The following is a 22976-nucleotide window of genomic DNA, read 5'->3' as shown; positions in this document are numbered from 1 at the left end:
TAAAAATCCCAGGGAGTTTCTCGGAAAGAGTAGGGGTGTAACCTGGCCAAATTTCCCATTGACCCTTACCAATCATGGCCTCCTAATAATCCCCATCTCTGAACTGGCTTCATCACTCTGTTCTCCTCCCCACTGATAGCTGGTGTGTGGTGAGAGTACTGGTGCACTCTGGCTGCCATCGCATCATCCAGGTGGGGCTGTGCACTGGTGGTGGAGGGGATCCCCATTACCTGTAAAGCGCTTTGAGTGGAGTGTCCAGAAGAACACTATATAAGTGTAACTTATTATTATTATGTAACAGCCAAAATGTTGTGTCTGTTTTCTCTTCCTTTCAGCATGGAATAAACCTTCACCTGTTCCTATGTATATGTAGCATGTGGCACCATAATTAGCATTGCTGCCTCACAGCTCTGGGACCCCAGGTTCAGTGCTGTCTGTGTGGAGTTCGCATGTTCTCTCTATGTTCATGTGGGTTTGGTCCAGTTTCCTCCCATAATCCATAATCCCATAATAACCCATAATCCCAAAAAACAGGTTAATTGGCTTCTGGAAAAATTGGCCCTGGTGTGAGTGTGTGCGTGTTTGGGTCTGTGTGGCTGTGGAGTTGACTGGTGTCCTGTCCAAGGTGTACCCTGCCTTGCTTTCTGGGATAGACTTTGGTTCCCCTGCAAACCCGAAGTGGGCTGGTGAGAAAGTGGAAGGATAGTATATATATAAGTCACAGGTCTGGGTTGTGATTTTGCAAAGGCTTTTTAAAATGATGATTATGAAAAACAATAACAATTAAATTTCAGATCAGGAAAATCAACCAAGAAGACAAATCTTAAGAAGTCTGTAAGTCATTCTTAAAAGAACTGAAAGTTCCACATCATTCCTGGGTGTCATGATACCTTGTGAATATTTTCTAGTTTGCAATGATCTGTTACACTTTACATTTCCATCGACTGGCAAATTAACAAGAAAGGACTGCAGCTCCCGGCTTGAGGGGCTCTGTACCCCTGCAATTTTGGGGGGCAGGGAAACTAAATGTACCATGTCCTCTCTGCACGTTCCACTCGCACCCCTTCGAGGTCACAAGGCACCAACCGACTCCCGGGCACTGCCAAACCTCTCACCCGCGTTGTGCCCGCTGTGGGCGCCCCCCTACAGTACAGACAGACAGCCGACCAGAGAGCACAGGCCTGCTGCAGGCAGATCGTCCTTGCAGAACTGAGCTGTGCCGGAGCCGCCTTGCTGCGCCCCTGCGCGGAAACTCCCCTTGAAAGAATTTTCTACGTATCGTCCGCTGCTCCGGTCCACAGACCCGGCGGCACCTCATCTGGCCCAGACCACAGTCCTTCCGCGCGTCACTGAAAGAAGCCGCAGGGGGAAACGGGGAGGGAGGCGGCGGCCCTAGGCCGTCCCAGGCGGCCTGCCCTCCACTTCGTTGAGGAAGTCCTGGTCGGGGTAGATGAGGAAGCCGGTGAAGAGGCTGTCGGTCCAGAAGGGGTCGAAGAAGAGCCCGTTCTGCTCCGAGTAGAAGATCTGCAGCCACACCTCGTCGCCGCGCTGCAGCCGCAGCACGGTGGAGCCCGACGCCACGTCGTGGTTGCCCGTGTTGGCGTCGAAGGTCCTGATCTTGTACTGCCCGTTGTGCACCAGCCCGATGGCCAGGTGCTTGTTGGCCAGGGTGATGTCGTAGGTGAAGTAGTAGACGCCGGGGACGGCGCAGACGAACTTGCCGTCGCTGGCGTTGTAGTGGCCGCCCTCGTTCAGCAGCACCCGGTCGAACTGGATGGGCAGCCGCTCCTTGGGGTAGCTCTTGCTCACGGCCACCGAGAAGGCCGAGCGGGCCAGGGTGGCGCCGCACAGGCAGCCCCCCGGCAGCCCGGCCCCGCCGCTGTCTCCCGCCTCGCCCTTGGCCCCGCTGGCCCCCGGCAGCCCCCGATTGCCGCGGGGGCCCTTCTTGCCGCTGGGTCCTGCCTTCCCCACCACGCCCTGACGCCCCTTCAGGCCAGGCTTCCCAGAGTTCCCCGGCCGCCCCTGTGCCCCTGCAAGAAGAGACGCGCGTCACTGATGGGGGCTCTGAGGATGGGGGGGGGTCCTGATGACCACAGCAGGCACCTCAGAGCTGAGCGAGCCCGGTTCCACAGGCGCTGTGATCTGGTTGGGATTTATAGGGATCCTCTCACGAGAAACCAATCAACACAACAGGAAATCAAGCATCATTCCGCGGCCAGGCCTCTTGTCCTGGTCAGGGATGGTCCTGGAATAAAGATCGCTTCAACCGTTAGGAGCCTCACCCACGAAGGAGGAGCTCAAGTCCAGACCGGAGGCTCAGGCTTGTCAGTATGGATCGGCCGGGATTGGTCTGGGGTCGGACCAGAGAGCATTTAACTGCCCCCAGGACTGAAAGCCCCCCCCACCCAGCAATGCTGGTCCCCAGCTGTACAACTGGTTGGACTGGTGCAGCTGCAGTGAAGTACCTCACTTAACAGGTACAACAGAGTCGGACCCACAACCTGTTGGTCATGAGTCCAAAAAGCTTGCCCACGATGCTACGCCGCCCTCATAATTAATGAAGCACATAAGTGAATGAATTCAGAAACCTTAAAGGTAAATTGTAATGTTTTTAACATGCTACTCCAGGCTATGTAACTCTTGGATTCGCACTGCATTTTTAAATGCGAGTTGTCTCAGACAGAAGCCCGGGTTAATTGCACTGATCAGCGCTATGACCCCTTGCTGGTATGCAAACAAACATACCTCGTGTCTGAGCCTGGCACAGCCCCCAGAGTCAGAGACAGTGTACACCCACCCCCCCAGAGGAAGAAACCACAGCTGCTCAAGGGCTAAAGGCTCAGTCCGCGGTCTTTCTGCTTGAGCTGTCAATTACCCGATGACCACCCATCACCTACCTGCCACTTCTTCCTGCTAAGGGGTGCAGCAACCTGGGACGTATACCAGAGGCACAGGGCTCTGGGCAGGACAACCCTCTCGTTGGGAGGCCAGTCCATTGCATGGTACTCACACGCACACGCACATGCATGTACACACACATGGGTAACTGAGAATTAACCCAGCCAGCATATCTGGCAAATGGGCAGATACCAGAGCACCTGCTCCAAACCAGGAGAGAACATGCAGACTCCACACGGATGGATCGTTCACTGGAATCGTGTCTCGATTTACAGATCCCATAGTCTGCTACTCCAAACACATGTACCATGGGTTTCCAGGACGTAGGCAGGTGCAAAATGAAGGAAACAGGCCAGGGGTGGGGGGCAGATTTCATCCCGGGAGACCCACAATTCCTCCCTCCTCACCTCTCTCCCCTTTCTCTCCCTTGTCCCCGTCTTTCCCGTCCTTGCCATCCTTGCCCGGGAAGCCCATCCTCCCGATGGTTCCTGTGACCCCTGGAGCTCCGGGCACGCCGGGGGGCCCCGGGGGCCCGGGCAGGCTGCAGGCCAGCTGGGAGGAGTTGATGGTGAGCACCTTGCTCTTCCTGCTGGCCGTGCTCACGATCTGATGGGCTGCTAAGGGCAGCAGGCAGGCCAGCACGACGGGGCACAGCATCATGGGAGCTGCGGCAGGAGACGGGCAAGTCACTGAAACACACAGAACGGTCTCGGCGCAAGCAACAGAAGATCACTCCACAGCAAGCACACTGACCGGCCGGCGCTGCTCCTGTGCTGCCCCCTGCTGCATATCCCTGAGAACTAGCTCAAGGAAGTTCTGTGCTTAATTTTGCTGAATTAACGAGATTGTTTTATGTCCTACTATGCCGGACAAATGCGCACAGATCTCTCCCTCTCACACACACACACACGCGTGGCGCAGGACGATTCACTCGCGCTGAAAGATGAAGAGATTGCCGAGCTCAGCCGCTTGCTCCCAGAGATCTCCCGGAGAGGGTTACGCTCCGAGAAGTGACGTGATGCTACAGGCATTTTAAAGACACATTGTTTAAATAACACAAGACGTCATTCCGAACAGAGCGGGCGCTCTGTGAATTGAAAATACCATGTGTCTCTCGGCAGAGCAGGAAATAATATAAATAAATGCATGAAACGTTTTAAAGGCAATTCTCTAAGCAAAGAGTTGTGGGACCGTGTTGTTGAAGTTGGCTTCTTTCAAGAAACACACCGTTTAGACACCCTGATTAACTATTTAGCCATAAGTACAGTATGTGGGTTACAACTACAACACCCGAATGAGGTATGTGTGCTAAATGCCCAAAACACCGCTTCGCCACAAATAAAAGCCTATGAGATTAGCCAGAGCATTTCCTCCTGTAGTTGTAATAACAGTGCCGGCTATAGCAGACGACACTAGCGAACCTACAGCAGATATTTGCTAGGAAATATATTCTACGCAAGTTCCGTGGAATAAACTTTTAAATTCGAGCAGATCTGTCGAACATACTCGAGTCTGTGAATTATTACCCTGTGGAGTTTCAGAAGAAAGCTGTTCTTCACGTCCCGCGCGGAGCCCAAGTGTGAGCTTGGTTGCACTGAGGCGCAACGTTAAGTGTGCAAAAAATAAAACCCTTTTAGTACGAAATAGAACATAAGCAGAAAAAGACCTTGCATGAAAGTTCCGCATGTAAAAGTCAAAACTAAACTGCGTCCTGAAGCTGGAGACCAATAGGCTGCTTACCTCACCAGTCCTGTCCACAGATTATACAACAGCGCGGGACTGCGGCGGAGCGGTTAACCTTTCACTTGGTTAAGTTGTTAGTTGTTGCAGCTCTGAATTAAAAAAAAAATGATGATGGGCTAGAGGCAAGCCCGCAAGCCCTGAAACCGTTTTGGAGAAAGCAAAGCCGGGCGCCCCTTTTACGCATAGACAGAGAGGGGAGAGTGGCGCTCTCGTTCCTACGGGTCCGGTTCTGCAAAGCACAAATGTTAAACGCCAACCTCCGAACAGCAACCCTAACCCCTCTCCTTGCCTTTTTTTTATTATTATAATTACGTTGCCTTCTCGCCAGCAAATACTTTCAACATTATGCAACAGCTCAGTGCTGTTCCGAGCCTTTAGGGGGTTGGAAATTATGATTGTAGAATAGAAACCGCATGTACTGGTAAAGGGAACAATGTCCGAGTTAAGAATGCCTCAGTTTTATCATTAAAACGCCCATCTGCGATTTAGCGTATTAAAATCCCATCTATTTAAGTCAGTGTCTCTGCGCGTAGCTAGACCCAGCCAAATTGAATACAAGACGATGGAAATCGTGTCATCTACGATTCTTGTTTAAATCTCACAAATATATTTATTTCAAATCGTCTGTGATGAGCTTGTTCTGCACACATTTTGGACACGCTCAGTTTGAGCGAAACGCTTGATGATGGACGACAAGGACGTGTCCTGCGGTTCGTGCGGACTTCACTGAGGAGCCTCGCTGGACATCGCCAAGCCCAGAAAGCTGGGATTAATTGACTCAGCTGGAAAGAGAAATTCACCAGATGTCTGTCAAGAGTTTCGCAGGGCTTTCGGAAACCTAGCCAAGGAAAGATTTAGGGGACAATAAACATCTGGAGGAAAAAAAGACGTCTTCTATTCTGAGAACCGGTCTTAAACACGTCTTGGACAAAGCCGAGAGAGTTCATTCCACTTTAAGCTTCATTTTTTATAGATGCAACTTCGCCCACAGCGAAAAGGGGCTCCTGTGTTACAATGCGTGATCTATATATTATAATCACGCTGGATTGAGCACCACCCGTATTCCAGCCTCACCATCAGGCGACCAGGCTGCCTTCTCGGCCCTGGCAGACAGCGGTGACGTGGCGGGCTCCGGGCTCGGTCTCCGCCGGGTCCGCAGGTGCGAGTGAGCGGAAGCGCAGGTGCGCGCCGCCCTGTGTGTAACGCGCTTGCACAAGGGGGGAAAAAGGCCCCGTGTCACTTACAGACCATCGCTTGCTGCCCGGGGAAGCAACCCGCGTCATAAAGCTGATCATCATAAGTGCAGCCGTCTTTGTTCCACCTCACTTCAGGACACTCAGCGAAGTTCACACCTATTTTACTGTCAGGTGTCACATTATACAACCGTGCGGCACAGGAGCCGCTTCAAGACAGGCCGCGCTCTCCCGCTAGAAACGCACTTCTAGCTAAACGTTTTACAGAAAAAAAATGTTTAATAACCAGACAAGCAAAAACAACACATGGTAAACAACATGCTTTAATTCCATTTGGCAAGATGACCTGTGAGATAACTCTTTTTTAGGGGGGGGAAATAAAAGCATCTAAGTGTCCAGTCGAAGCGCGGTATCTCCAGGCACACGCGCGATTTACAAATGGCAGGCGGGTACAGAGAGAAAAATCGGAGAAGACCAGATCCGGCTCGCTCCTTCTCCGCCTCCTCTCCGGGGACACTGGAGGAAACGGGAGCGAGTATCCCCGAGCCAGCGAGAAACCGGAGCAGCCCGGCCGACAAGCGGGCCGCGAGGACACGTCTGCCTCCGCGAAACAGTCAGGAGAATCGGTCGCTTGGCGCCCTCCGGCCCAGCTTCCAGGACGGGGGCTGGGACCCGCGGGCGTCCTCGCCTCCCCCCCCCCCCCGCCTCACTGTCCGAGGAAGGAGGCCATGGGGTCGTCGGGCCTGTACCTCTTCATGCGGAAGGCCTCCATCTCCTCCTCCGTTGGCTCGCGCGCCTCCTTCAGGCTGTTGTAGGGCCTCTTGCGCTCGTCCAGCTGCAGCAGCTCGTCCACCTGCTTCAGCCGGGCCTCTTCCGCGCTGAGAGCCTGCAACGAGCCCAGCGCGGGGTGAGGCCGGGGGACCCCCACGGGTATATCTTACCTATTCGCGGGAGAGGCTGGTCTTGTTCTGCCAGCAGCCATATCACCCTGCAGCTCACAGCTGGCAGCCCCACTGAAGCCCAGCAGGTGTGAGACTCCTGGGGAAGCTAAGGGTGCTGCTGGAAGAGGTGTTAGTGGAGCCAGTAGGGGGCGCTCACTCTGCAGTCTCTGTGGGTACTAATGCCCCAGTATAGTGACGGGGACACTGTACTATAAAAAGGCCCCAGATGAGATGTAAAACTGAGGTCCTGAATCTCTGTGGTCATTAAAAATCCCAGGGTGTTTCTTGAAAAAAATAGGGGTGTTACCCCAGTGTCCTGACCAAATTTCCCCCCTGGCCTTTACCAGTCGTGGCCTCTTAATCTCTTAACTGGCTTCATCACTCTGCTCTCCTCCCCACTGAGAGCTGGTGTGTGGTGAGTGTACTGGTGCACTATGGCTGCCGTCGCATCATCCAGGTGGATGCTGCACATTAGTGGTGGTGGAGGGGAGACCCCATTATCTGTAAAGTGCTTTGAGTGGAGAGTCCAGAAAAGCACTATAAGTGTAAGGAATTATCTATTCATTCTGCCTTGCTTTCAGTCGATTAATCCCCCTAACTGTGGCTGCAAAGAATACTACAGACGCAGTGGCAAAGCATTCTTGAACGGGCTGCAACAGGCCATTCGGGCCCTCTGGCTGGTACACAGCAAACAATCAGAACTTGTAGAAAAAGTAATTCAAGTTATTTGGATTTTCTATATGACCCCCCCCCCCCCCCCCCCATCTCTGTTCCTGTGTGTGAGAGGGCATATAGAAAGTTCGTTTGTCTGTCATTTGTTTTCTTTTGCATTACATGTGCAAAGGGGAATATTGTCAAAAGTTATACATGTCAATCTAACCAAAGTAGATAAAGTGATGAGCCTTAATGTGGACCTCACTAAGGTCATGACTTCTGCTAGCAGGATGGAGGAATTCTTCAAGGCAGCGGTGCAGAGTGAGCAAGCACACCACTGGGCAGAGAAACACCCATAAGAGAATGCCTGAGCGTTTGAGAACAGCAGAGACTCGAGCCAAAAACACAGACTGATCACCTAAATGGGCACAAGTCTCAGAATAGGTGGGACAAAACCCCATGTTAGCCCACGTGGAGGCAGTGTCTGTAACTTCAAAGTGATCGCATTACACCCAGAAAAACTGAATGACGGCAACAACACGATTAACCAGGGGAACCCAGTGCAGGTCCTACACACCTTCTGGATTTGATTCTAGCCCAGCCCTCAGTTACACATAAGAACTCTAAATTCAATTAATAGTAAGACTCGTTTGAGCTGTCTGACCGTTTCCAAACAACAGCCTCCTGTCAGTTTAATTAAGGATTCAAACGGGTAATGAAGCTGGGCTGCAATGAAAACCAGCAGGTATGTGGCCTCCAGGACCAGCACTGGGAATAAACAATCGTGCCGATGTGTACGATGGCCGTTGTTACCCAGGTGAGCACAAGCAGTAAGCAGCATGTAGGCATGCATATAAGGGTGCACACACAGACGATGCTACACCTCTCGAGAGAGATGAGGGCCCCGGGATGATGATCATCACGGAGCCCAACAACATTTGTGCTCGTCTCCCAGAAGACACACAAGACAGCCCCCACCCCGACACCAACACTCCCCCCTCCAACACTCGTACCCTTTTCAGCTTCTCCTTCTTCGTCGCCTCATCATCCTCGTCACTGCTGTCCGAGTCTTTCTTCTTGTGCTTCTTCTTCTTTTTCTTCTTCTTCATCATCTTCTCTTGGTGCATCTGTGGGACAGCCAGAATGACAGCGACTTCAGCTCATGACTGAAACTGGATTAAGCTTCCGAGCTAACACAGCAGAAACAAGTTTCGTTCCAGCTCTGATCTGGGGAGGCTGCTTTGCCGAGACTGACCTCCAATAATGACTTGGGCTCCTCCTGCTGCTGACTCATCTCCTCCTCAAACGGCACGCAGGCAGGGTTGGTCTGGAAAAAGACAGGTGCACACAGGTCAGCGAAAACTGTGCTAAGTCAAACAGTCAAACAGTACTTGCATGTTCTTCCTTGTTCTCATCACTTTATTCAATAAGGGGTCACAGGGGAGCTGGAGCCTCTCCCTGGCATGCAACGGGCGAAAGGCAGGATACACCCTGGACAGGATTCCAGTCCATCACAGGGCCACACGGACACACACATCAGGGCCAGTTTTCCCAAATGCCAATGAACCTAGCAGTCTGTCTTTGGACTGGGAGGAAACCAGAGCAAACGGAGAAAACTTCACACAGATAGCACCCCAGGAATTGAATCCAGGGCCCTGGCGCTGTGAGGCAGCAATGCTTATCTCTGCGCCCCCCGTGTGGCCCCACTTGCATGTTCTTATTTCTTTATTATTTGAAATTATCAGAAGCATCACAATCCGCCCTTCTCTCTTGTTCTGTGCTTTGTGAAATTGGGTACAATTTATAAAAAAGATATCACTACTCTCCAGATCAATCCAGAGAAGATACATTCTGAAGCTTAAAGGAATGTCATGCACTGACAGGCATGGCTGAACCTTTTTAGTCATAGATCTAAGACTTAAAAATCTTCAAGGATACTGACCAAGCCAGCCCAGAGATATCTCCTGCATGAACAGTGAAACACAGACCAAAAGATACAAGAGGATACCAACTGTTGTTGCAGGTTACATGATTTACACATACGAAATACAGAGGTGTTTTGTAATAAAGGAATGGTGCTGCTGCACTGTACTCACATTACTCTGTACGCCAGCTTCCCCGGTGCAATAGGACTGCTTGATGAAGGAGTAGCAGCACTTGTAGCCCCACCTGCCCTCTTTCCAGTAGGACCCCCAGATACACTGAAAGACAAGAGCAGCCTGAAAAGTTCACCCATGCCATGTATTTTATGTGAGTCGCGTCCCATAGGTCTTTCAGCTTGAGGGAGGCTCTCCCAGGTCCAGGCACTTCCAGTTTAGATGGAGAAACCAATCTGAATCACTGGGGAAACTGCTCTGAACAGATCACAGAAACCACCTGGGCCTCAGCTGCAACCCCTAAAGTCAGTTCCAGTGCTAATCGTTTAACACGCTAGAGAAGAGTCTGGCACTGCAGTGAAAGAGATCCCAGATGCCAACGTGAAGTGAACAGAACACTTCCTCAGCTTGAGGCTCTTGTAAATAATTGTCATTCACCCAGGTGGCGTCTTGATCTGGAATAGACGAGGGAATTACCGTGCTTCACACGAGGAAGACGACTACAAACACCAGTGACTGCGAACGGCGGGGATAGGCGTGACTCACAGTGTGGTTGTTGATGAGCACGTCCTCCTCGTACTTGGAGCGCGCCACAGCCTTCTCCTGGCCCTTGATCACGGCGCCGTGCCGGGAGTACTCCATGTAGTCCTCCGTCTGTGCCAGCAGCAGCTCCTGGGGCGGCGCGTCCAGGTGCTCCTCTCCGCCGTACTGCGCAGAGGAACAAACTCCCGTCGCTGCTTGTATTCTCGCGCACGGCCGGGCGGGCCTGACGCCGCACACAGGGGGAGCTTTCCAGCCATGTGGCACAAATACTAGGCGCAGCACGAAACCAAGGCCCCAGACAAGGACAGGTTTGTGTCTGCTCTCCTAAGTGCTGGGGGTTTTGTCTGCATGCATTTTTCTCTTTGTTAACGGGACAGGGCTCCGTAGCACATGACGATTTTGCATAACTGAACCTCAGCACTGTAGAAGACCCAGTGGCCATGGGTGGAGAAATGCTGCTTGGCTGAAACAGCTGTTTTTTTACCCCCAAATTATCAGTGACTTACTCATTCTCACCCTGATACTAACTTCTCCATCAGAGCTTAGCTGTGACTTACACTAGAAAGTTATTTTAACTATAACATGAGTTTGGATTTGTGATGTAAATCCCCTACAAAACACAAGTTTTAAGTTAAGTTCCTTTTCTTTGGGGTTGTTCAGGGTGAGAAAAACTGTGTGATGGCAGCCAAGGCGGCCCCTGTGCGCCAGTCCCGGATGGACTCCGCGGTTCGGCACGCAGATGTGAAAGAGTGGCTGTTCCAAAGCACTTTACCTTCTCCAGGATGCTCTCTTTCTGCTGGTTTTTGAACTCCTCCTTCTTCACCTTGAAGGACTGGTGCAGCAGCTCCAGCTTCGTGGGGTCGGCCTGCAGGTGAACCTCGGAGCCCTTCTCGTAGGCCTCCCAGGCAAACACTGCCGCGGGGAGAGAGAGGACAGCAGTACGTCAGCCCCACGCACAAGCTGTGCCCAGATCTTCCACCCTGCAGCTCCTCAACACCCAGGGCACTGCTGCACCAGGTGGAAACAACACTCCCACTGCAGGGCAGTTCAATACACTCCAGATCTTACCGGCTGCAAACACTAATACAGAAGTCAGCACCAGGTTCTGGATAGGCCCGTTACTTTGCTTTGAGTGAAAAACAACTGATGAAAGAGTAGCTCAAACAGTATTATAATATGCATAAAGACCTTTTTTATTCAGTGCAATAGTCTGCACCTCATATGATCAAATTTTATTTGCGGCAAAGATCTTATTCTATTTCTGGCACTATAAACAGCACAGTACAAATTAGGCTCCAATGTCTTGAACAGCAGTTTCTGGGTAAAAATCTAATTTATTATCTGCCGATAGGAACACTGCATCAGCACAGCGGGGCTGAGGAAATACTCACACTGCGTCTGGGCCATGGTTATGGTGTCCCCTGTGTAGCGCACAAAGTTATCGCCAGCGTAGCCCACTCTGCAAAAATCAAGAACGGACATCTTGAAGGTTTTGCAGCACACAGAAACACGCCAGAGAAAAGATCTGTGTGCTTACTGCAGGGGTAAACCGTGTCTAATTCGCTAGTTAATGAGCAGAGTGTAAAAAAAAAACCCTGGAATAAAATGTTCCCTGAAAGCATGCAGTCTGAAACGGAGAGACGAAGCACTGCACTCACTCTTCTGGGTTCATCCCAGTGTTTGCATAAGGGTTCTCCCTCATGGCTCGGGTCTTGGGGTCGTAGTATGCAGAGTTGGGGTCCAGATTTCTCAAGTACTGGGAAAAGAAAGCAAAACCAATTAGCAATAGGGTAATTGCTAATTGTAACAATTGTAACAAAATTTAATTGACATCATACATCCATCTTCTGTGAGGCAGCAATGCTAACCACTGTCATAAACTGACATCATTTAAAAACATGGAAAGGTAAATTTGTGTACCACTAACATCATCTTAAGATGCTGACACCCTTTGTAAAACTGTACCCTTAAGATTTCTGTTTTGAATTATTTTAACTCATTACACAAGCATGGCTAGGAACGGTGACTCCTCCAGCTGCTATTCATTCAGTAAAAAAAATGAATACATGACACACACAAATATTTACATGGATGAAGGATCAAACACCATCTCGACCCACACAGTGACATTTCCCGTTTTAAACCCAGGGAAAATCAGTCACCTTGGCGATGTCTTCTCGGATACGCAGGTTCCTGACGGTGATCCGTCTCTTGGAGTCGAAGTTCTGGCCCGGCATGTCGATATCGTCAGCGTACTTGTCCTCATCTTCATCTTCGCTATTGTGCTCCCTCTCCTGCAGAGAAGCCAAAGCCAAATTCCCCCTTTGTCCACACAACACCACAGTATCGCCCGCAGGCACGGCGAGACAGGCACCACAGTTTACAGCACCACTTAACAGCTAAGACATGTTGAGACAACGTCAAACCCCAAGTTTAAACATTGAGAGGCAAACTCAATAATAAATAATAAATTCAAACCACACCCTTAAGTAATATATATATATATTTAATACTACTGCAACAAGATTTATTCTCCTTCCAATTAGTTTCTCCAAGGGTGGAACACAGCACAAGATAATGTTAACATTCATTATAAAGCACATACACTGCTAAGTGTCCACCTGTAATTATTTAAAAGGCAGATCTCCGTATTAAAACTTCAGTTTCTGTGCAGTGCCTCCCCCCATTTGCACCATAAAGAGAAGCCAAGGCTTTTTCTGAAGAACAGTTTCTTTGGTTGATTGAATTAAACCATCTTACTGTCTGCGAATTGTGTTCATCCTCTCCCCACTGCTTTCTGGATGAGCTCTGCAGTAAGGAGAGCATGATTGATCAACATGCATGGGGAAAGCAAACTACATCAACAGGCTTGTCAGCAAACACATTCAACCTTGGGAAAGTCCAGCACTAACTCTTCATGCATGCTCAACTGTCAAACTACAGAAAACAAACAGAGGCATGTTGGTGCATTGACAGCAGAGACAAAAAATCCAGTCTAACAAAACTCGCAGTCAGAAATCATTCAGGAAGAAAGGCTTCGCAATCAGCATGAACACAAAAACACAACACTCGCTAAAGCATGTTTTATACTGGCCAGTGAGACCTGTTACTTTAATGAATGGTTTTGGAATGTCGGCTTGATGGTTATATATTTTTAACAGAAAGTCAAATAATTCAGACAAGAAAACATCTGATTATTCCAAAGCGGGTTTTAAAATGCATGACTATTATGTGCTTCTTTGCAGGGACATCACACACACACACCATTCAATTATCGGTAAGGGCAACATGCAGGGCAGAAACAATGGCATTCATCTGTTGTACTAAATTTAACTCTAATGCCTTAAGCAGGTTTCCCAGCTTTTTTCAGGAGCTTCTTAAAATGAAAGTGAACAAACATACCGCTTGATCCACAAGTTTCCCCGAAGCCAACTCTTCCTGTAGCTTCTGTGCTTTCAGAGTGCGTTTAGCCTATGTGAATAATGAAATAAAAAAAATCTAAGTCAGCTGAAAGCAACCAACAGGAGAACCACTTTTAGACACTAAACATCTGCAAAGCCAGGCAATTCACAGGAGCATAGCAACAAAGACATTGCAGCTATTATTTTATTGACATGCTCCTCAATTTGGCTGCCAACTGTTCCCTCGTTAATTAGCCCCGGTGATAAGACATCAGCTTGAAACTTGCAACTTGAGTCCCTGGGGCTACAAGTGTGAAACCGTCTATCTGTTAACGCACACAGAACAGACACACAAGTCTGGCAATTTGCAAGTCTTTGTTCTGAAAAACCCTTAGGAAGCTTACTACAACTGGAATTAAAAAGGAAAATAAAACATAATTAGGCAACAAAAATCAGAAACTGACTGTGAAATTATCCTTAGCACAAAATGCCTAATTGGTATACGCATGGTTAGAAAAAAGCACCGAATAACTGGGAGTATAATTAAAATATGTATATATTTAAAAATGCTCACAGCATCAGACTGAGGCGAAGGGGGGTGTACATATTTTTACAGATGCACACGGTGACAGAGAAGTAAAGAGGTATAGAGAGTTAGATCCATGTTTACACGGTGACAGACAGAGGTATAAAGAGTTAGATCCATGTTTACACTGTGTCAGACAGAGGTATAGCGGTATAAAGAGTTAGATCCATGTTTACACCGTGACAGATAGAGGTATAGCGGTATAAAGAGTTAGATCCATTTTTACACCGTGTCACACAGAGGTATAGCGGTATAAAGAGTTAGATCCATGTTTACACCGTGTCACACAGAGGTATAGCGGTATAAAGAGTTAGATCCATGTTTACACCGTGTCAGACAGAGGTATAGCGGTATAAAGAGTTAGATCCATGTTTACACCGTGTCACACAGAGGTATAGCGGTATAAAGAGTTATATCCTGTGTACACTGTGTCAGACAGAGGTATAGCGGTATAAAGAGTTAGATCCATGTGTACACTGTGTCAGAGGTGTACTCACCAGGTCCACCTTGGAGTACTCCTCCACGATGCGCATGTGCTCCTCAGGGTCGTACCCGTTCCAGCGGTCCCGCTTCCCGTCGTAGTCCAGGGACAGCTGTACCTGGCTGTGCTCATCCTGCGCGATGTCGGTGCCCGTGAACTTGGCTCCCACCTTCCTGGGCCGCTGGGGAGACAGGGCGCAAAGACAACCCGTTTGATCGTTTTCACAGCGGCGCGGCCATTTTCTTCTGCCTCGCTGTGACTAGCCACCCGGCGACAGAACCCAGCTCGGGAAGGCTCAGGAAGGAGAAACAGGTGAAAGAAAACAAAAAGGCCAACTCTCTTTCCCCCCCCACCAGGACCATGGAATATCGGTTCCCACTTACCTCCAAGCAATCCTTCTTCTTGTGCGTCATCGCCCCACAGTTCTCGCACGCCCCTTTCCGATACTTCGTGGTAACAGGTTTCTAGGCCAAAAGAAAAAACACTCACAAATACTGTATGCCATCCCTCACACAGCAAAAACATTTTTCAGTCTTATGATAATAAATGGCCTGACTGAGGATTACAAGACAAGTAGTGCTTGAGCAGTAAAATGTTCTAATAGACCATTTTGTTTCAGCTTAACAAACCAAGCATCAAGATTCTGTACTTTTCTTTGCTTAATGCCTAACACATCAGTTATAAACACTGCGTTTATCATCCCCCAGAAATTCTCTCTTTTGCCACTCCCTTAAATGTGATAGTTCTGCCCCCCTTCATTTTTATAAGGCTCTGCGTGGCTTGGCACCTCAGTACCTGTCTGAACTATTATCGCCCTACTCCCCACCTCGCAACCTTCGCTCTTCTAATTCTGGTCCCCTAACTGTCCCCCAAGCCCGTCTACACTCTAGGGGTGACAGGGCCTTCTCCCATTATGCCCCAAGGATATCAGAGAGTCACCTTCTCTAAACTCCTTCAAATCCAGACTCAAGACTTTACTGAACTGGTTCCATTCTTCACCCCTCTGCTTTTCCTAGTACCACCATCCACGGTCTCCTCTATATATTGTAATTGTGTTTTATCTTGTGTATTCTTCTTATTTATTGTTGTTGTCATCCTGTAAAGCGCTTTGAGAAACCACCTTTAAAGGCGCTACATAAAATAAAGTTTATTATTATTATTATTTTTTTAATGTGACTTTTCAGAAAACGGTGAATCACATTCTCGCCCGGGGCAAATACCTACGGGAAAGAACGCTCGTGTGATTTGAGGCGATGTGCCACCTGCAGAGCAGCGCCCCAGCGCCGCGCTGAGCACTCACCTCCTGCACGCCCCGCTTGTACCAGTCCCCGATGGCCGTGTACTGCGGCTGCTTCTCCTCCTGCGGCCTCTGGTGCCTGAGGGTCGGCCTCTTGGAGGGGTCGATGTACCAAGGCACGGAGGAGATGTACTGAGGAATGTGCGGGTTGATGTCCCTGGAAAAAGAATAAAAGGTCAGCAATTTCATTTAGACCAACGTTGTAAACCTGTAATGATGCGACGCAATGCTCAAGAGCCGTGTCTTGATCACATATATGCTAATTATAAAAATTACACAAAGATGGCAGAGGATACCAAAACCATGGCTGGAGATGTGAAGATCTTTGTTCTAAAAAAAAAAACACCTGGAAAGTTACTAGAACTGGTATTAAGAAGGAAAAGGCAACATATCTAAGCCATGGAACTAACGAACTTCCACCGACTTTCCTCTGCACAAAACCCCTAATCGGTATTTCGTAGGTTAGTACCAGCAGGGCTATATGTAATGAATTCATATTTAAAGTTAAACAGGTTTACAGCCCGTCAATCTGGTCCTGGAGGGCTGGTGTGTTGTAGGTTGTCATTCTAATTTAGTGTTTAAGAGCTAAGCCAGGAACCATCTGGTTTAACTAGACTAATTTAACAGCGTCTCCCAGCTCTTCAGGAGCTGCTGCTTTAAAGAGCCCTTGGCTTACACACAAAATCCTACAGCATGCATCTTGCAGCACCCCCTCAGAAAACCTCTTTTTCTCCTGTCGCTTGGCTTTCCCCAAAGGATGCCCAGCAGCACATCAATGCTTTTGGATTTCGGCTCCAAATTTCCACCCTTTATTTGAGAGTCTGTAAGGCTTTGGCCTGCGTGACGTACTTCCCCTCTTCGTCCACCTCGGCTGGGGCATTCCCCAGCTTCCTCTGCTCCTCCAGCTCCTTCTTCTTCCTCCAGTCCTCCCTGGTCATCTTCTTGGGCTCCTCCAGCCCCACCACCCCCTCGGTCCCCGCGGACATGGCTCTTCTGCTTCAGCGCCACCTGCAGGAGGAGGGTGGGAGAGACCGGATGATTCAGTTCAATTCAAGCTTTAAAGTCCCACTGGGGAAATTTGTTTTACACCACACTCCAACATAACACAATGACAGACAAAATTTTACCAACCAAGAAGTGGTGGTTGTTACAGCAAGATGGTCACGATATTAGATATTACAGTGGGGGTGAAAGATTTCCTGTGTCTATTAGTATTACAACTGGGGACACAATCCATAATGCACGTTGCTTTCTTTGCATTACAAAGCATTTCTTTGCACACTTTGCTTGTAGAGGATATTTGAGGTGATTTGATTTCCTCCAATTAATTTGCTATTCATTTGGACTAGGCTGGGAAAACTATTACAATCAATGGTACTCATTTCAACACTAGCAAGTGAGACAGTATGCCAAGACACTTTTAATAAAAGACTTGTAGAAATTGTTAGGATGGTCCTATCTATCTGGAAATGTCTTAGTTTGCTAAGAAAAACGTCTTTGTTGTACTTTTTTTATAAACGGTGTCACAGCATTTGTCCCAACTCAGGTTCTTGACTATGACCATCCCCAGTACTTGTTAGTCAGTGACGATTCCTACAGTCTGACCATTAATTACAGTAGGTTGGAGAGGTGTTGCATTATTCTGACAATCAATGATCAGCTCCTTTCGTTTTGACAACATTTAAGTGCAAACTCGTTACACCATTTAGTACAGTCATTTAGAACGGGTCCATAATGGTTTTCTGGGTCCCTTAATAACCTGACCAGGACTTTATCGATTATTTGTGCCTTTGCTTTCACAATCGTTAGTATACAAAATATACAGAAGTTCAAGTAGGTAGCTGTGTCAGCATACGTAGACTGCAAAGGAACGGGTACAGGTTTATTCCTTATCAAAAGAGACAACGTTTCGGCTGTGGAGCTTTTACCAGGTGTAACAAAACACAGCCGTGTAGAAATATAGCAAATGTCAGATAACCAGTTCCCCCAATTTGACCTGCTGAGTCCCGTGAACGAAGCTGCAGAGCGAGAAATTATCATTTGCTTTGCAGTATTCGAAGAGAAAGGGAGAGGACTGGGGAGGTGAACAAGAGGCCGAGAAAGACAAATACAGAAACAGACTGTTCATAAACCAGCCTCCTCTCCTTCTTCTGGGGAGACACTGGAGAAGCTCCGAGGTCTGAAACCAGCTGCTAACAGAGGGAAACGCGTGTTCTGTAGCGATACCGGAATTTAACAGTTACAGGAAATTTGTCTTCGAATACTGCAAAACAGACGATGTACTTCCAAATGCCGTAGATTTACATTAAATTCACAAGCGTTCATCCATAACAAACTAGCCTTGCGTCTACAGCTACACAACCGTCGTGCGTAAACGACCTGGGGAAGCGCATTAAAAAGGAACACATGACATTATGACATGAAATCCGCGTAAAACATGACGTTTAAGATACATAATAAGTAGAAATACGTCTTACCGAACTCGACTGAAAATATATTTTGAGGTCAGTTTATCGTCTCCTAGTGTCGTATTTACAGTCCACCGCACAACGCCGCCATATTCCCAGAATACCCTGCGCGCTGACGTCATTCAAAGGGGGGGCGTCTGCGTGGTGGTGCTTTAAATTTTGTTCAGCAGCAACACAAAAATATAAATTTTTAAATTTTTAAATTAAATTCTATAAATACTCCCACACTTATCGTGAAAATCTGTATTTGATTTATTCTATTTTTAATGTCTTAATGGCAAAATCTGCAAATTAAGCACCTATAGTGCTGGAGGATTTCAACTAAACCGTAGTGATAATGTTAGTAATACCCGCAACTTTATTGGTAACTTTAATACTGTTTCCGGCGGCTTCGCCACCATCGGTGTGCTATCAGAATGCCCACTGGCCTCCTTGCGTTGATTTTCACTTTAAGAGATGAAACCCGAGTGAGATCCGCCGGCTGTTTAAAACCGCTCACCAGACGGTTACCACACTGGTGCGTCACTAAGGGTTCCCGGTCCCCCGGTTTCGCTGTCTGGAAAGAGCCGACAACACTTTACTCCCGCCTTAACTGCTCGTTTGACTCAATTAAAGTTATACCATAGTTCTTGAATGTTTACATTTTTCCTGCAAATGCTTGTTAAATAAATACTTCTACTCTGCTTTTTTCACCACTACGGTGTTATTACAGATTCATAATTACTGCCCAGTGATTTTTAAATTTTTAAAATAAATTTAGTGATTTTTGTACTGTCCGCAACCCAGCTGTTGATGGATCTGAGGAACATTCCGCTTTTCAAGCGGGTCCTGATTTACACGGTGATTTAAGAAGTTATTCCCTGCGCCAGTCGATAAAAGTGATTAAACAGTGTATCGCACCAGGAATTACACCGGTAGGAGAACAGTCGGCAGGGCGATGATGAACTACAGTGGAGCCGATAGCCCGGGTGTCTGCCCCTCCGTCAGGTTTCACTAAGATGACAAGCGGAGGCGCTGGCTTGCACCGAGCAAGTTGAGGGAAAGAAATAAAAAAGCGGCGATATGAAAACAGCCTCAGTCGGTCGCGTTACACACCCGGTCCGCAAGGGGGCGGTGCGGACAGTCGTCACTTCCCCGCAACAGCCGCATCCTCGTGCTCCCCGGAGAGCCAATGGGAGCGCGGATTATTGTTTAAAACGAGCGCCCCTGGAGCGTGGCGCCTGGGTGGTGAAGTTTTGAATTTGGTACGCTGGTAAGTAACGCAGTATTGTTTTTTTTAAATGTTCTCTGTAATGAAATAGAACCGTCTTCACTCCCTTTGCAGTATTGGAACAAAATAAAGCTGCAATACGCCCTTGTGAGGCGGGTAGTAGCAAAGGTATAGTTTTATAGATTAAGTCCACAGCCGAAACGTCGAGTTTCCTTTCTGGTCTGTTAAGCGTGGAATAAACCTTTTTGTACGCGTGGTGACGCAGCTACCTTCTTGAACTACTTAAGATTAGTTTTGTTTTTTTATCCATTACCCTACGTGGGAAGTTCTTTTGGAATCGCTTTTTTTTTTAAAGTGTCCTACCTGTTAAAACTCGTCTTGTTGTCGTGTACTACAGTCTTCTTCTTTTCTTCAGAGATGTCCCTGGCGATTTATACCGACAAGGAAAACGGCTCCCTCTCGACGCCTGCTCCCGCGAAGAACCGGGTGAGGCTACAGTCTGCTCCAGGTGAGACCTCCGTCCCTGCAGCCGAGCCCCGCTCCGCTGTCGGGCCCTCCCGTGTTATTCATTGCGCATTCATTTCGATGGATAGACTACGAGGGTAACTAACTAGAAGAAGAGTACTTGTTTCAGAGCGTCGCTACGGCGATATGCTTTTCCGAGCCACATAAGCGGAGGTGTCGTTACCTGCTGAATAGTGCTGGAATGAATACAGGACCATTGCCAATGTGTCCTTTTGTAAAACAAAATGAGGTGTGCAGAAATGACTAACAGTGGTGCTGAAATTGCGTCTTTGTGTTAATAAACCAGCTCCATGGCTGTGTCTTTTGAAGTGCATCTCTTTCATAAAGCCTAGATTGCTATAATTTCTTGGCTTATTTGGAGAAATGTATGGAAGAGATCCCTTTAACCAATTCAATATGAGGTATCCTGGCCAAAGTTCCCATTGGCCTTGACCAATCATGACCCCTAATAATCCCCATCTCTGAGCTGGCTTCATCACTCTGTTCTCCTCCCCACTCAGAGCTGGTGTGTGGTGAGAGTACTGGAGCATCATCCAGGTGCTGCACACTGGTGGTGGTGGAAGGGGATCCCCATTACCTGTAAAGCGTCTTGAGTGAAGTGTCCAGAGAAGTGCTATATTAGTGTAAGGGATTATTATAAAGTCTGTGGCCTACTGGTTTCTCTGTTGGCAGATCTGCTCGCTGACAGATGCCTGAAGACCCCTCACGCTGGGAAGCTCCTGACCAGCGCCCCCGCGCTCTCAGCTCGGAAGACGGTCAATGCGCTCGGCTCGGTTCCCTCAGTGCCCCTTCCTGTCTGGAAGAAGGAGCCGCGTGTGGGTTCGACTAAGGTACTTACCTGGTGGCTTGCAGTGCCAGTAGGATACTTCACTCCTGCTCTAACCTGGAGTCCATCGACAAACCTGACCCTGCTCTTGTGCCTGATATCTTAAACAAGTCTTGGACTCTTCAGCCTAGGTTCTGAATCAGATGGCTACTGATCCCTTAAGGGAACCATAGTCCTTAAGGACTGAAAGGTGTTTAGAAAAGATCTAAAGAGCTCCAGTCTATGCAACTTGACAAATTACCTCCTTAATTGACCACTTCATACCTTTTAAAGGTCGTGTATAAAATTTGGTGCTGTAACTGAGTCCTGCTCACTATTCACTGCAACGAGACACGTACTGTGATGTACAAGTTGAGCTGCAAACATTTCACCTCAGAAATGTTCCAATGTGTTTTGCGTGCAGTTGGCAAGTAGTATTTGTTGGAAAACCATCTTGAAGCCAAGAGCAATATTTCTGTTGGATTAAGAGAGATGTTTTCACAAGCCTGTTTGCTTACAATGTAAAAGGGCGGCTTCACCTCACCAGGAGTTGTTGCCTCGTTCTAAATAGCAGTTACTGTGCACATTTTACTGTTGCAGTTTAAAATGAACTTTTCCATGCCGATTCTTTCTAGCCCCAAAATATAAAAAGTGTTGCAGTTCCCCTTTAACGGGGACTCGGTAGCAGCTCAAACCCAGCACTGCCTTTGATGGCATGGCCCAGCCTGCTACAGGACTCATGTATCCTGTGGAAAGCACTGGTCACCTGCATTAGGAATCCTACTGATGTGTCACATGGGTCAAAGTCTCTGGCTGGTGTTTGGGTTTCAGTTGAATTAATCAAGCCTTTTGCCTGGCCCCCAGCCAAAAGAAGAGGTGAAGGCCTGTCCCCGACAGGTGAAGAAAGAGGAGTACCCTGAGGTGGAGAAGATGATTCCCTATAACCCGCTGGGTAGGCCCCCTTCCTGTGCTAGATCAAGTGCTTTGCTCTCCTACTTGAGCAGATCTGCTCGAGAATGTTAACATGACTGTTTCAAGAGGGGGGGGAGGAGACTATGAAGGGATATGTGCCAGATAGCTTCTTCCTGAACCCCCCTAGTTGAACACCTGTTCCTGAACTCGGTAAGTCCGTTCCATCTGTTTAAGTACCTGTACATGACTGTTGTTGCTTGGGTTCTTGCCTACTCGCTCTCTGGGGCTGATGGTCCTGGTCTCCCATCAGAGTTCGAGTGCTTCGATGTGCCCGAGGAGCAGCGCCTGAGCCACCTGTGCCTGGCAGGGCTGGCAGTGCCGCCCACTGTGGAAGAGGAGGAGGATGACTTTCACTTGTTGGATGTCTGTATGCAGCTGTCACCTCTGACCTTGCCAAAAAGTGAGTGTGTGTGGGGGTAGGGGCAGTGTTTTATAGAGTGGGGAATCTGCCACCCTCTTGCAGAAACCAGTGCTGTAGGTTTTGAAGTGGGCAAACCCCATTTGATTTAAAATGGTGTACTGGGCTGGTTGTTGACCAGACTGCATGCTGTCGGCCCATGAGCAGGTGTAATCCACCTGTTTACGCGTTTTGCCCTCTCCTGCCCAATTAAGACTCCAGTTCACAAGACTAGATATGCAACCGGCTTTGCTGCAGGTGCTGATCTAGTGAGTAACCTATGGTCAATGACCTGACCTCTTTAAACTGTAGTCAAGCTGTAATAACTGGAGATAAACCTTCTTGTGCACTGCTTGGTAATTCATTGACCTTTACCAGAGAGGTTCTTAATGTTTTGACTTTGCTACTCCAGTCTTTCTCTCTGTTGTGAATGGGCTAACACTAGGAGTGATATCTGTATTGCAGAGGACTGGTCTGCAGAACTGGACTCATTCTTGCAGACGGTGAGTGAGCTGACTGTGGATCTGCCTCCAATGGAGTTTGAAGACTGAAGCTTTGTTTTTGTATATTTTTAAGCATTGATAATGAGTTTTTCATGTAAGCTGCTTAATAGTTAAACTACTTTAAACTCTCAATCACTGTCAAGTGAGATCAAGGAAGACTGAGATCCTTCATCTGTTTTCTGGATGCTGTGGCACTTAACATCACCCAGTTGGCCAAAGTTGTAATGCCCATCTGTTAAACAGGCATTGTTCATTTTTAGTAT

The 22976-nt window shown here is 48.2% G+C and overlaps 3 protein-coding genes across 3 annotated transcripts; 1 reads left to right on the top strand and 2 right to left on the bottom strand.

Moving 5' to 3' along the window:
* Positions 1–848: 848 nt before the first annotated feature.
* On the bottom strand, positions 849–4872 carry c1qtnf2 (C1q and TNF related 2). Its single transcript, XM_088932770.1, has 3 exons — positions 4639–4872; positions 3306–3563; positions 849–2030 (listed from the first exon to the last, which is right to left on the bottom strand). The coding sequence occupies exons 2-3, from the start codon at positions 3556–3558 to the stop codon at positions 1393–1395; spliced, it is 891 nt and encodes a 296-aa protein (XP_088788896.1). The 5' UTR covers positions 3559–3563; positions 4639–4872; the 3' UTR covers positions 849–1392.
* A 1267-nt stretch (positions 4873–6139) lies between these two features.
* On the bottom strand, positions 6140–18430 carry slu7 (SLU7 homolog, splicing factor). Its single transcript, XM_088931832.1, has 16 exons — positions 18311–18430; positions 16683–16841; positions 15837–15990; positions 14920–15000; positions 14553–14717; positions 13471–13539; positions 12829–12876; positions 12231–12362; positions 11727–11824; positions 11460–11527; positions 10841–10980; positions 10072–10233; positions 9526–9630; positions 8685–8756; positions 8443–8556; positions 6140–6720 (listed from the first exon to the last, which is right to left on the bottom strand). The coding sequence occupies exons 2-16, from the start codon at positions 16817–16819 to the stop codon at positions 6541–6543; spliced, it is 1725 nt and encodes a 574-aa protein (XP_088787958.1). The 5' UTR covers positions 16820–16841; positions 18311–18430; the 3' UTR covers positions 6140–6540.
* Positions 18431–19533: 1103 nt separating this feature from the next.
* Positions 19534–22934, top strand: pttg1 (PTTG1 regulator of sister chromatid separation, securin). The gene is made up of 6 exons (XM_088932676.1): positions 19534–19553; positions 19927–20019; positions 20709–20866; positions 21706–21793; positions 22064–22213; positions 22676–22934. Exons 2-6 carry the CDS (start codon positions 19929–19931, stop codon positions 22759–22761), a joined length of 573 nt encoding a protein of 190 aa, XP_088788802.1. The 5' UTR covers positions 19534–19553; positions 19927–19928; the 3' UTR covers positions 22762–22934.
* Positions 22935–22976: the final 42 nt, after the last annotated feature.

This window comes from Atractosteus spatula, chromosome 14 (genome assembly GCF_055471065.1).
Source record: "Atractosteus spatula isolate fAtrSpa1 chromosome 14, fAtrSpa1.hap1, whole genome shotgun sequence".
Taxonomy (NCBI): Eukaryota; Metazoa; Chordata; class Actinopteri; order Semionotiformes; family Lepisosteidae; genus Atractosteus; species Atractosteus spatula.
This window is presented reverse-complemented; position numbering and strand designations above follow the sequence as displayed.